Source organism: Meriones unguiculatus, chromosome 11 (genome assembly GCF_030254825.1).
Source record: "Meriones unguiculatus strain TT.TT164.6M chromosome 11, Bangor_MerUng_6.1, whole genome shotgun sequence".
NCBI lineage: Eukaryota > Metazoa > Chordata > Mammalia > Rodentia > Muridae > Meriones > Meriones unguiculatus.
Genome location: NC_083359.1, coordinates 91,707,004 through 91,718,798, shown reverse-complemented (window position 1 = coordinate 91,718,798; position 11,795 = coordinate 91,707,004). Strand labels below are relative to the sequence as shown.

The 11,795-nt window shown below is 47.1% G+C and overlaps 1 protein-coding gene across 1 annotated transcript; it reads right to left on the bottom strand.

Annotated features, from left to right (window-relative positions):
- Positions 1 to 2,151: 2,151 nt before the first annotated feature.
- Mpz (myelin protein zero) lies at positions 2,152 to 7,665 on the bottom strand. Its single transcript, XM_021647083.2, has 6 exons — positions 7,539 to 7,665; positions 4,791 to 4,957; positions 4,308 to 4,521; positions 3,627 to 3,762; positions 3,471 to 3,531; positions 2,152 to 3,357 (listed from the first exon to the last, which is right to left on the bottom strand). The coding sequence occupies exons 1-6, from the start codon at positions 7,633 to 7,635 to the stop codon at positions 3,256 to 3,258; spliced, it is 777 nt and encodes a 258-aa protein (XP_021502758.1). The 5' UTR covers positions 7,636 to 7,665; the 3' UTR covers positions 2,152 to 3,255.
- Positions 7,666 to 11,795: the final 4,130 nt, after the last annotated feature.

The window sequence follows — 11,795 nt, the reverse complement described above, 5'->3', positions numbered from 1 at the left end:
CTAACAATATCTTCTCAGGATCAGCTCAGCTTCTCCTCACTCAACTGTCACCAAACTGTCTTTCTTCTCTTCTCATTCTGCTAGCCTAATTCACTTTCAACTGTATCCTATTTTCACTCTGCTCAATCTTCTCTTTTCTGCACTGCTGTCTTTTCTACGCCTACCCTCTAAGTCTACCCTCTAAGCCTACCCTCTAAGTCTACTCTCTGACCCTACTCTAGTCCTACTTCCATCCTCCTCAATCTCTCTCAGCCTCTGCTGGCTCTCCTGTACCCAGAAGTCCAAGAGCCAACCAGTGCTGAAGGGCAAAAGGTCGGCTGGGGATCCTTTAAAGGGCCAGGCACACAAAATAAATCACACTACACTAGCTAGCCTTGAACTCCTATGAATCCCTGTACCTTCCAGCCTTCTGAATGCTAGAATTTGTCGTGTATCAGCACACTTTATACTTACATTTTATTTTTTATATAGTGTGAAATAAAATCTTGGTTTTCCTCCCAACACTGTCCCAATGTCTTTTTATTAAGAATCATTTGGGGGGGGGGATGGAGAGACGGCTCAGAGGTTAAGAGTGCTGGTTGCTCTTCTAAAGTTCCGAGTTCAAATTCCAGCCACCACATGGTGGCTTACAACCATCTATAATGATATCTGGTGCCTTCTTCCAGCATGCAGGTGTACATACAGGCAGAAAATTGTGTACGTAATAAATAAATCTTAAAAAAAAATCCTTTTGGCCTTTTGGGCAGCTGGAGAGCTGGCTCAGCAGTTTGTCTGGGTACTGCTCTTGCAGAAAACCCAGGTTCAAGCCCCAATGCCTACATCAGGCAGCTCACAATGGCCTGTGATTCCAGCTCTAGGAAATCTAATGCTCTCTCTGGACTCCTCAAGTACTAGCATTCACATGTGTGTGAACATACACACACACACACGCACAACTTAAAAACTGATAATAAATAAAAAATTAAACTATGTAAAAGATATTCTCAAGTGAATAGACACTCTTGGGCTTGGCAAAACCAGTGTCAATCACATCTTTGATTTAACAGGGAGAATGACTTGGAGCTGTTTTCTCTCTTTTGCAGCCAGGAACACACCCCCAGCCCACAGGAGAAACTGTTACACACATTTTCACACAGTCACGGAAAGATTCCAGTGTATTAATGATATTTCTGAATTGACCTTATCAACAAACTGGCTAGTCAGGTATTAACCGTGTATCTAAAATAGAGAACAAACAAAATGGAGCTGCCGTTGTGGGTTTTCAAACAGGGCCTCTTGTAGCACAGGCTGGCCTTGAACTTTAATTTGCTGTTTAGTCAGAGATGGTCTTGACTGTACCTTCCGAGTGCTGGGATGATCTCTATGCCCTGCCATGCTTCGCATAAAGTTCTACGTGCACACATTTGCAAATGTGAATGCGATCTGTGCTAGTTTATAAAGTACACTCCTTTATTTTTTTAAATTTTTTATTTGTATGGGTGTTTCTCCTACATGTATGTCTGTATACCACATGCCTGCCTGTTGCCCACAGAGCCCAGAGGAGGGTATCAGACCCCCTAGAGCTGAAATAACAGGTGGTTGTGAGTGGGTGCTCTGATCCATCCCCTCAGGTGAACTCCCTTAGGCAAGACTAGAAACATTTTTAAGGATCTGATCGTTAATATGTTAGTCATATGTTATAATATGCACATTACATGCATATAGCGTATATGCTATAAATATGCTTATAGCTTATAAAGGTTTCCACACACCACTGTCTCTTATTTGATCCTCACAGATGGACTGGGAAGTGTGTGGGGTGGGTAGAATGATCCCCCGAACTTATGAGGCACAAAACAAGCTTACCAAAGCTAAGTAACCATTCTGGGGCACACAGTCAGCAAGTGGCTAGCGTGCAAAGAAAGCTGTTGTGTTTCCACCCATGTAAAAGCTGAGCCTGAAGCAAACCAGGACGCTCTACAAGCTCACTGGATAGCTTTTAATCCATAAATGTACCTGTGAGGCTATTTCAGAGTTTTCCCCTGGGGCCAATACCATAAAATGGAACCTGACAACTAAAAGCAGCTAACGAGGAAGAAACGCGGCCCGGGAATGAGAGAGGAGGAGGGGCTCTCTTATGAGGACTAGAAAATTCAAGACAGAGGCAGCAGCTTCTGGAAATGTCAGTTTTTATTAAACGTTGAAGGGCATTTGGAGGTGGGAGAAGAAATGTACAGAATGTAGAAAAGTCCTTAACAATCCCCTGTGCCGGGAGAGCAACTACTTCCTTTCCCTCCTCCTCTCACTGGTCTCTTCTGTGTTTCGGTCTGATTGTTCACTTTAAAGACATCTCTTAAAGCCCCCTTCTCTACCCTTGACCCGTGAGGATCCATTTTCTCTCTCCCCTTCCCCAAATCTTGAGTCCCAGAACCGTGCTCCAGAGTGGTCAGAGGGCATCAATCATGTAGCTGAGGGCTGAGCATCAGGGTCTCTCTGCTTGGGCTGGCTGGCTCTCCAGTAAAGACTTATTAAGGGGGTGGGATACGGCAAAACCACATGACGTCATTGGTCCTCAGTCATGGGGGCCTGGTCTCAGGTAAACAAACAAAAGAATGGATGAACAAATAATACAAATGCTCAACAACGTAAATAAGCCCTGATGGAATCTGATCTGGACGGCGTGGACTGGAGCCCGAGGGTGGAGTGTGGAGCTGGGCCACCGGAGGGAAGGAAAGGAGAGCAGGAAGGAGCCAGGCCATCAGCTGGGGGTGGGGGAACGGGAAGGCCAAGCGGCCTGAATTGGTTGGGCAGAGGCTATCAAAGTCCCTTTCTTCTCTGAAGGACAGGCACCAAACACACAGCCCGTGGGGCAGGTGAGGAGTGGGGTTAGTCCCTCGGCTCCCGGAAAGCCGAGGGGTAAAGGTGATGAGGGGGAAATACAAGAACTTGGAAAGGAAGGCTGGAATGAAACTTTACATCTCATTGGGAGGTAAGGGCAGGGCAGGAGGAGCAAGAGGAAAGCACCTAGACCTGGGAAAAGAGGAGCCTAGGTCCCCCTGCTCTGACAGGGACTGGATGTGACGGTCACTTGTCCGAGTCCAGGCCCATCATGTTCTTGAGGGCGTTCTTGAGGCTGGTTCTACTGGGGGACTTGACTGCAGGCCGGAGCTCCGCGCTCTGCTCATCTTTGCGAAGCTCCATCTCGATGACCACCACCTGAGAGCCTTTGGAGGACTCCGTTGCAGGCCCCCGACCCCCCGCCCGGCCCGCTAACCGCTATTTCTTATCCTTGCGAGAGTCCCCCAGCCCTTTAGACTTCTTCTCACTGGCAGCTTTGGCACTTCGGCTATGGTCCAGCATGGCATACAGCACTGGCGTCTGCGGGGAGGGTGGCATCCCGTCAGCCTCGGGCTTTGAACGAGCCCACCCCGTCCCTCGAGGCTGTGCCGGAGATCCCAGCGTCCTCCTCCCCAGTCTCATGTCCCTCTAACCTGCCGCCCGCGCTTCGACGAGTCCTTCGAAGACTTGTGAAATTTCCCCTTCTCCATGGCACTGTGGGGAGAGAGGTTGCGGCAGGATTGGCCTCGCGGCACACACACAACTTCTTCTTTCCTTTGGGGATCCGGGGTGGAGGCTCCGCCCCTTACCTGAGCCTCCTCTGCAGGGCAGCCTGCCTTCGCAGCCAGCAGTACCGAATCAGGTAGAAGAGCAGCAGCAGCAACAGCACCACCCCGAGGATGCCGCCGATCACGGCTCCCAACACCACCCCGTACCTAGTGGGCACTGGGAAGCAAGGGAAAAGAAGCGCGAGGGTCGAGGGGGAGCAGAAGCCCCTATCTCTATTGTTTCTCTCTGCGCTTGTTTCCAAACATTGGAAATGTGAGATTTCTAGCCCGGCTGCATTCTGCCTCTCTCCCCAGAGTCTCTGGTTTTTACTAGTATCTTATGGGATTGGGGGGGGGGAGCATGGTTCACGCAGCCCGGGTTGGCTTTTAAGTGGTTTTTGGCTACTTGCTAGGTAGCCAACCAAACATGGTCTTGAACTTTTGATCAATCTGCTTCCATCACCGGAAGATTGGGATTACGGTAAGAACCTTCATACCTACCCCCCCACCCCCGCCCCTGCCCTCCGCCTCATCCCAGTTTTGCTCTATATCCCAGGCTGGTCTTGAATTCACTATGTGACCCAAGCAATAACTTCCTCAGCCTACCCGAGCTGGGATTAAAGGCTTGCACCTCCTATTAGTTGAGGCCATTTGCCCTTCCCACAATCTGTCCATCCTCCAAGAGCTGCCTCCCAGAACCCTGTCCCTTGTCCCTCCTCACACCTTTTTCAAAGACATAGAGTGTGACCTGAGAAGTCTTGCCCACTATGTCTGGTGGGTTCTTGACATCACACGTGAACGTGCCGTTGTCACTGTAGTCTAGGTTGTGGATGACGATGGAGCCATCCTTCCAGCGAGGGTCCCCTACCCACTGGATGCGCTCTTTGAAGGTCCCCACCTCGTCAATGTAAGGCTGTCCCTTGGCGTAGTGGAAGATCTGTGAGGAAGGAGGGGAGCTGTGTGAGAGGACCCTAGTGTGCAAAGCTGCCAAAGCTTGGCTCCAGACTCCTGGTAACAGATCCTGGCCTGCGAGAGGGAGGGCAGTGCATACGGGTCCGGGGCAAGGAGACAAAAACTGAACTCACCTTGCTACAGCTGGGTTTATGGCTCGTCAAATAGTTTCCCTTCTGTAGGCCGGGTTCTGTTTTCTGTTCTGTTGAAAGCACCGCCTGGTGTCTAACCCCCACGGTCCCCCCATGAACTCACCGAAATGGCATCTCGGCCCCCTTCAGGCTGGTAGCGCCAGGTGAAGGAGATGTCATCGGAGACCCATTCACTGGACCAGAAGGAGCAGTGCAGGGTCACCTGGGAGCCCACAGCACCGTAGACTTCCCTGTCTGTGTAAACCACGATGGCCAGCGTTGGGGACAGCACTGCAGGCAGAGGGAAAGAAGATATACACGTGGGCTCAGTCCCTCAGAAAGAGGAGCTCAGGCCAGTCAGCCGGCAAGGGCCAAGACATGGGTGAGGCCTTAGCAAAGAAACAAGTATCCTGAGGCCGACCTCTGTCTGGACTAACGCCTTTAGGGAACGTAAACGCTGCATCTGCTCAAGGTCTCAGCATAAAGAATATCACTCGGGTCTACAGCCATACCACCGTGGGTGAGTGGAACCTTGCCTGCTCTTCAAAGCTAAGCAGGGTCAGGTCGGGTTAGAACTTGGATGGGAGAGCTTAGGTGTAGAGGAAATGAAATCGGTGCTTTTCTTTAAGATTCTAGAAGGTGGGCTGTTTCCCCTTTTCAACTTTCATTTCCCCTTTTCGTCTCCCTTTCCTTCTTTCTTTTGAGACAGTCTTCCTATGTGGCCCAAGCCCTCCAAGAACTTATTATCCTCCTGCCTCGGCCTTCCGAATGCTGGAATTACAGGCATGTACCAACGGTTGATATCCAACTCTTAAGCTAGCTGTTAGATGTAGGGTTTTGAATAGTTTAATAAAATTACCCAGGGAAGATATACCGAGGTTGTTTGTTGTAAGACAGGGTCTTATGTAGCCCTGGATGTCCTGGAACTCGATACGTAGACCAGGCTGGCCTGGGACTCTCAGAGCTCTGCCCGCCACTGCCTTCAGAGTGCTGGGCTTTAAACACATGCATCACCATGCCATGCATACATGCTTATGAATACAGATAAAGGTAACTCTGACACTCACTCTAACAACCAACTTCTTTCCTAAAGTCTCTATCCAGATAGACTCACCATTGTAAATATATTTTCTCTATATATATCAAACTCAATATAAATGTAATAAATTCAAGCTACATCTGTACTTATAACAAATGACTAAATTTGTTTTGTGGAGCTCTTTAAAATGTAATGTATATACAATATATTGCATTATATTCTAATTGTTGTTTTGAATTAAGAATGCATGTATCTGGGATAGCTTTTGCCATGCTGACTCATAGATATCAATCCTACTTTTAGCAGCTGTAAAAGTAGTACATTTCACAGTACAGAAAATTCAAATTCTTGCTAGAAGAGAAGAAGGAGGAGGAGCGAGAGGAAGAGGAGGAGGAGAAAAAGAAGAGGAAGAAGAAAGCAAGTCCTCTTGCTGGGGCACAACTCTCATACCTGCCAGCGGCATCCCTGGTTGCTATTTAGGTTGCCTTTGACTGGGCATCTAGGGGAGGAAGAACTTCACGGAGAAGCTAGATAAAGAAGAAAACCCCTACGTCCAGCACTCAGGTGAGTCTCTGTGGTCCACCCATCTGCACCCTCTTCTTGGTCATCTTGGCCCAGTGCCACCCCTATCCCCACCCACACAGGGAGAGTCATTCCAGGGAGACTATGTGTGTGGGTTAGCCCTGGCTGGGGACAACTGTAGACTTTTCTGTTCTTTAGGAGGAATCAGCCAAACAAAGTTTCATTGTCTAACTGCTGCTGGGGTTCATGCTACACCCACTCTCACCCCCATTGTCTAGAATCTCCCACCTCAGCAAGCAATGTCTTTTACTTACCTCCTGGGAATTCCATCTTAGGGCCTTCTTGGGAATCCCCAATATAACAAAGAGGGTTATTTATTGGTTCTGACTTCTATTCCTCCCATTATAGCATCAATCTTTGTTTTTCTCAACTCTGCTCAGTAGTTTTGTGGCTGAAACAGAGCTCTTTTGGCCCCTTAGACTCCCCAGCTCCTCTTTTTCTTTACCAAGGCCTTCCCCAACCTCCTATTTTCAATGTTATCTTGTGGTATCACAGAATAGTCCATTATAAACCAGAAAAGTCTAAGTCTTTGGTTTACAAGGAGTTGAACCTGACTGAGGGAGGAACCTTGGATTTTCTAACTGTTCCCCCCTCCTGCTGTTCATCCCCCACGCTCTTACCCCAGCTTGCCTACTGCTTGCACAGAATGCAAGGCAATTTGAAAGGATCTTCTTAATTATCCTTGCTTTCACGTTCTCTTGCTCACTCAACATCTGCCAGAGGTAAAGGAAAAGGCTGGCCAAGTTAAGAAAGATCGCTTTACTGGGATTCACTGCCAGTAGGATTCGCTGACATTATAAATAAGAGGTCACAAGCAGAAATGTCACCTAAGAAGCTGAGGCTACAGAGGACTCGTTCGTTAGTTCATACTCCCTGACTTCCTCTTCTGGGAAATCAAGGTTGGGCAGCTCTTGTGCCACTAGGGAATGAAAGGGGACCAGAACCCAGTATTAAGTTCTGCTCTCTCCCACATTCTTTTTTGCTTCCCAACAGGCTGTCAGCATGGATCTGGGGGCATCTGACTGGTTTCCAACTTGGGTGCTCAGGGAAGCTCTCTGTGATTTTTTTTCCATGTCTTTTTGGGAAATACCTTTCCTGCTTCCCTTAAATGATCTATACCTTCCTTCCTCACATCTAAGCATAGCATCACCTTCCTGTTCTTCCTTGCTGGCTGTGAAGGGTGTGAGGATAGGAAAAGCTGCGAGAGAGCACCAGAATCTCAGGCTTCTGGGACTCAGTGACTCCACTTACCCAGAGAAGAGAAGAGCAGGGCAGCCAGGATAGGGCTGGGGCTGGCTGAGGGAGCCCCGGGAGCCATAGCTGGGGTAGGGGCTAGGGCCCAGAGCATCTGTGGGGTGGAGAGAGTGGGGGACAAGGAACTGAGCGGTGTTTTCTGGAACCTGCTTAAAATGCCCTGGATCACCAGCATGAGGGGGCTGTCCTGAGCCAATGACCAATTGCAGCTTGGCATGTGCAATTGGGAGGTGGTGGGGAGGGTGACAGAGGGCATGGAGCAGAAGGGGCATTGTATACTCTGGGTGGAGGGGTTGAGGGACACATACCACCCATTACACAGAGAGCTTTGTGTATCCCAACCTCCCCCTATCCTAGGCTGGAATGTTGGGGGGTGAGGGACAGGGACAGAAAAACAGGCTTAGACACACTTTCTCTGAGGAATAGATAAGCTGAGAAACTTAAATCCAAAAGGCCATGGCAAAGGATTTCTTCTTAGCCTTCTTGCCTGAGAGCCCTAGAACCTAGAGACAAGATTTTTTTTTCTGTGCACTCCCAAATTAGGGTGTTCCGATTGCTACGGCAACACTGTAAACTGCTAGAGAGGACAAGGCCCTCTGGGAACAACTTTTTCCATCTCCCTGCATCCTGGAAGATTCTATCCAGATAGAAGCTTTTCCCTGCCGGGGAACTTCCAGGAAGACGCTCAGATTTTTCCTCATTTGTTAGGAAACCCTTCAGTGCCTTATGCTAGGCTGCAGTTTAAATGATCAAGACCGAATATTGTCCTGCCTGTTGGCTATTTGGGAAATAAGACAGTGACCGTATTAGAATGATGGTTCAGTTCTTCTGCAAGCTCAAGATCTAGTTTGAGGAGGCAGAGGGGAGAACCAGAAGGCAAACTCATCAACAGCCAATGAACAGAATGCTGGGAATATCAACTTAATACGTGAAGTTCAGAGGAAAGCGTAGTCAAGTGTAAGAAGCAATGTTATACAGGGACCTTGAAAGAAAAGTGCCATTTTGAAAAAGGGAGTGGAGGGGATGATGGCTAGATGGAACAGCAAAGGTAAGAGCAGAGGTGAAAGTAAAAGAGCGAGCGAGAGAGAGATATTTGTGAAGATATTTGGGTATATTTAGAGCAGATAATGTAGTCCGTGTTTGATTGGATGTGGGGGATCGTGAAAGGGTACAGTAAGAAACAAGTCTGGGCAGGAAGGCTGAAGGTCTCAAATGACAGACCAAAGATGCCAAGTTTAATCTAGTACACTGTAAGCATCTCCGGAAGAACTGAGGGGTAGAATTAGAGATGGAAAGTCAGCTGTGCTTTATGCCTAGCTTCCTAGTGCTTGGGAGGTGGAAGCAGGAGGATCAGGAGTTCAAAGCCAACCTGGGCTATCAGAGACAATCTCATGTAGATCTTCCAAACATCTACATGACCAGAGCTGAGGGTTTCTTTCGTTTTGTTTTTTACAATTTACTTATTGGTACGTGTGTAAGTGCATGCCCACATGCATGTGTGTGCCCAGCAACTGTAAAAGCCAGAAGAGGGCATCTCCTGGAACTGCAGTGGTTGTGAACCACTATGCGAATGTTAGGAACTGAACTCAGGTCTTCCAGGGGAACAGCGAGTGCTCTTAGCTTCTGAGCTCTCTCCAAGCCCCAGGGCTGATTTTTGTTTTCTCCCATTACCACAAATTATGCAGTCGAGTTTAGTTTAAGACAAATCTGGCAAACAAAATCTTTTGGAGATATTCAGCGGGCTGGTCCTTTTTCTTGCCTCCTTAGGGTCATCTGATTATGCTTTTTGTCGAAAATGCCACCCTCTCACACACACACACACCCATTTCTCTTACTTTGGATCACAGACCTTGCTCTACACCGCTTATTTAAAGAAACTGTGTTGAAAAAAGTTTGGCTTACGGGGTGTGGTGGCGTACTGCTTTAACTCCAGCACTCAGAGGCAGGCATGTCTGTGTGAGTTTGAGCCTATCTTTGCCTACTTAGTGAGTTCCAAGACAGCCAGGGTTATAGAGAGAGAGACCCCATTTCAAACAAGAACAAGAACAACAACAGCAAAAAAGAGTTCAGCTTAATGTTTGAAGTCTGAATTTCTTTTCTCTCTTTTTACATTTATTTATTTTGCTTTATGCGTTCTACTGTTTTGCCTGCATGTGTAAATGTGTGTTCAATACCCTGGAAATGGAGTTATATAGAGTTGTGAGCTGCCATGTTGGTACTGGAAACTTAACCTGGGTCCTCTGCAAGAACAGCAAGCACTCCGCCCCCGAGCCCCACGGTCTGGATTTCAGTGTGATTTATTTCCATCAGCTATAGTGTAGGCTATGGAAGCTGAGTTTGCTTAAGACAGGCTCTGCATTATCTGTATGTTCTATTCCTGGATGACCTGAGCTCACTATTTTGATCAGACAGTCCTGGAGCTTGTGGTGATTTGGTTTCTGCCTTCTGGGCGCTGGAAGTACATGACATCCACTACCATTCCCTGCTTAGCCTTGCTAATGGGACATTATAGGCACATGCATTCTCTGTGTGAAGCCAACTCTCTTCATACCTTCCACGCATCTCAGATCACAGTCCTTGTGGGCTTTGTGGTCAACACGAGGTTTTGATCATGGAATACTAAGTAGACGCTTGATTATAAACTCCATGGACAAAGTCATCATGAGCAAATGTTTATAGGACATTGTAACCAATATTCCCACTTTAGCTTCTTCTACTTTCTCCTTGTCTATCCATCACTCTTATCTATATTTTTTGTTTGTAGGCGTGCATATTTTCTTTCCCTTCCTCCTTCCTCCACCCCCCCTTCTCATTCCTGGCTAGCCTCCAACTTGCTGTGTAGGCAGGGATGACCTTCTACGTCCGATCCTGGTATTTATAGGTCCTGAGATCTGGGATTACAGGTGTGCACTGCTGTGCGTGGTTTTATGTAGATCTGGGGTAGAACCCAGGGCTCATGCATACTAGGCAAGGATTTTACCAACTGAGCTACATCCCCAGGCTTACTACTTTTTATATTTGTTTCTTTACTGACCTTGCTAAAGCTGTAGGGTTTTTTTTGGGGGGGGAGAGGGGTAGACAGGTCAAAGTAGTCTTCTATCTTTGAATCTCCTATAGGACTTTCATAGATTGAAAGTCAACAGTACATATATGTTAAACAAAATTATTAGAGACCTAAGTGATAGGGCTGGAGAGATGGCTCTGCAGTTAGACTTACAGCTCTTCTAGAGGATGGGGATTGATTCCCAGCAGCCACATGGCAGCTCACAGGGTCTATAACTCCAGTTCCAGGAGGATCTGGGGGTGCACAGACATACAAGCAAGAGGAACACCATATACATTAAGGGAAAATGCTAAGCAAAGTTAAAGAGGCATTCATTGAATTTTATTCTTATTTTTGTTTTTGAGATACAGTCTATGGAGCCCAGATTACTTGGAACTCAATATGTTGCTGAGGATGACCTTGAACACCTGATCCTTCTGCCTCTACTTCCTAAGTACTAGGATTGCAGGTGTGTCATCAAGCCTGAGAGGGTTACAGCAATGCCTGGGGGTTGAATAGCAGAAACTTGTTCTAGTAAGTACAATTTTCTATTGACTAATCTGTTTACTAAACTTTCAAAAGCAGTTTTTGTTGTTGTTTTGTTTTGTTATCCCTGTCTCTGGAGGGTGGCTTCAAACTCACAATCCTCTTACTTCAGCCTCCTAAGTGCTAGGACTACAGCCGCCACCACCGCTCCCAGCATGAAACTTATTTTTGCATCTGTTTGAAGACCCATTTGAATTGTGTTGCATCCATCTTGAAGATTAAGAAATGTTGCAAAGGAGACGCTTTGCACTGAATGGAGACTTGGATGTGAGAACCTCTAAGGTCCCTTCCAGTCCTTAAAGTCTATGAAAGTGCTTTCTTTGTCTAACATTACAGAAGTGCAAAATAATATTATTCATTCGATGCAGGGGGAAAAAGCGAATTTGTGCTATTTAAATCCTGAAAGGAGAAAGGCAGGAGAGTGCTAGAGTGCTAAATATAAATGGGATCTGAATATTAATACAACCGAAAGAGACTTGCTACAGAATAAGTTGCTCTAGGCTGCCCTCTTTATTCTTTCTCCCTCTGCTTTCCCCCAAGGCCCAGGGTCAGGAACTTTGGCATTCTATTTCATTCCTCTCTCACTTGCTCACTTTCTTTCCTCAGTTGAGAGCACACTGCAACTGATTTCTGTACTTGAATTCCTCAAAACCATTTATATACAG

What these genes read in the sequence shown, in the direction of transcription:
- Mpz (XM_021647083.2), bottom strand. Translation starts at nt 7,635, where the DNA reads ATGCTCTGGGCCCTAGCCCCTACCCCAGCTATGGCTCCCGGGGCTCCC. An exon ending in GGGGCCGAGATGCCATTTCG is followed by an intron (nt 4,522 to 4,790) that starts GTGAGTTCATGG and finishes CCTTCCTCACAG; the next exon opens with ATCTTCCACTACGCCAAGGG. An exon ending in ACTCTATGTCTTTGAAAAAG is followed by an intron (nt 3,763 to 4,307) that starts GTGTGAGGAGGG and finishes CTTGCTTCCCAG; the next exon opens with TGCCCACTAGGTACGGGGTG.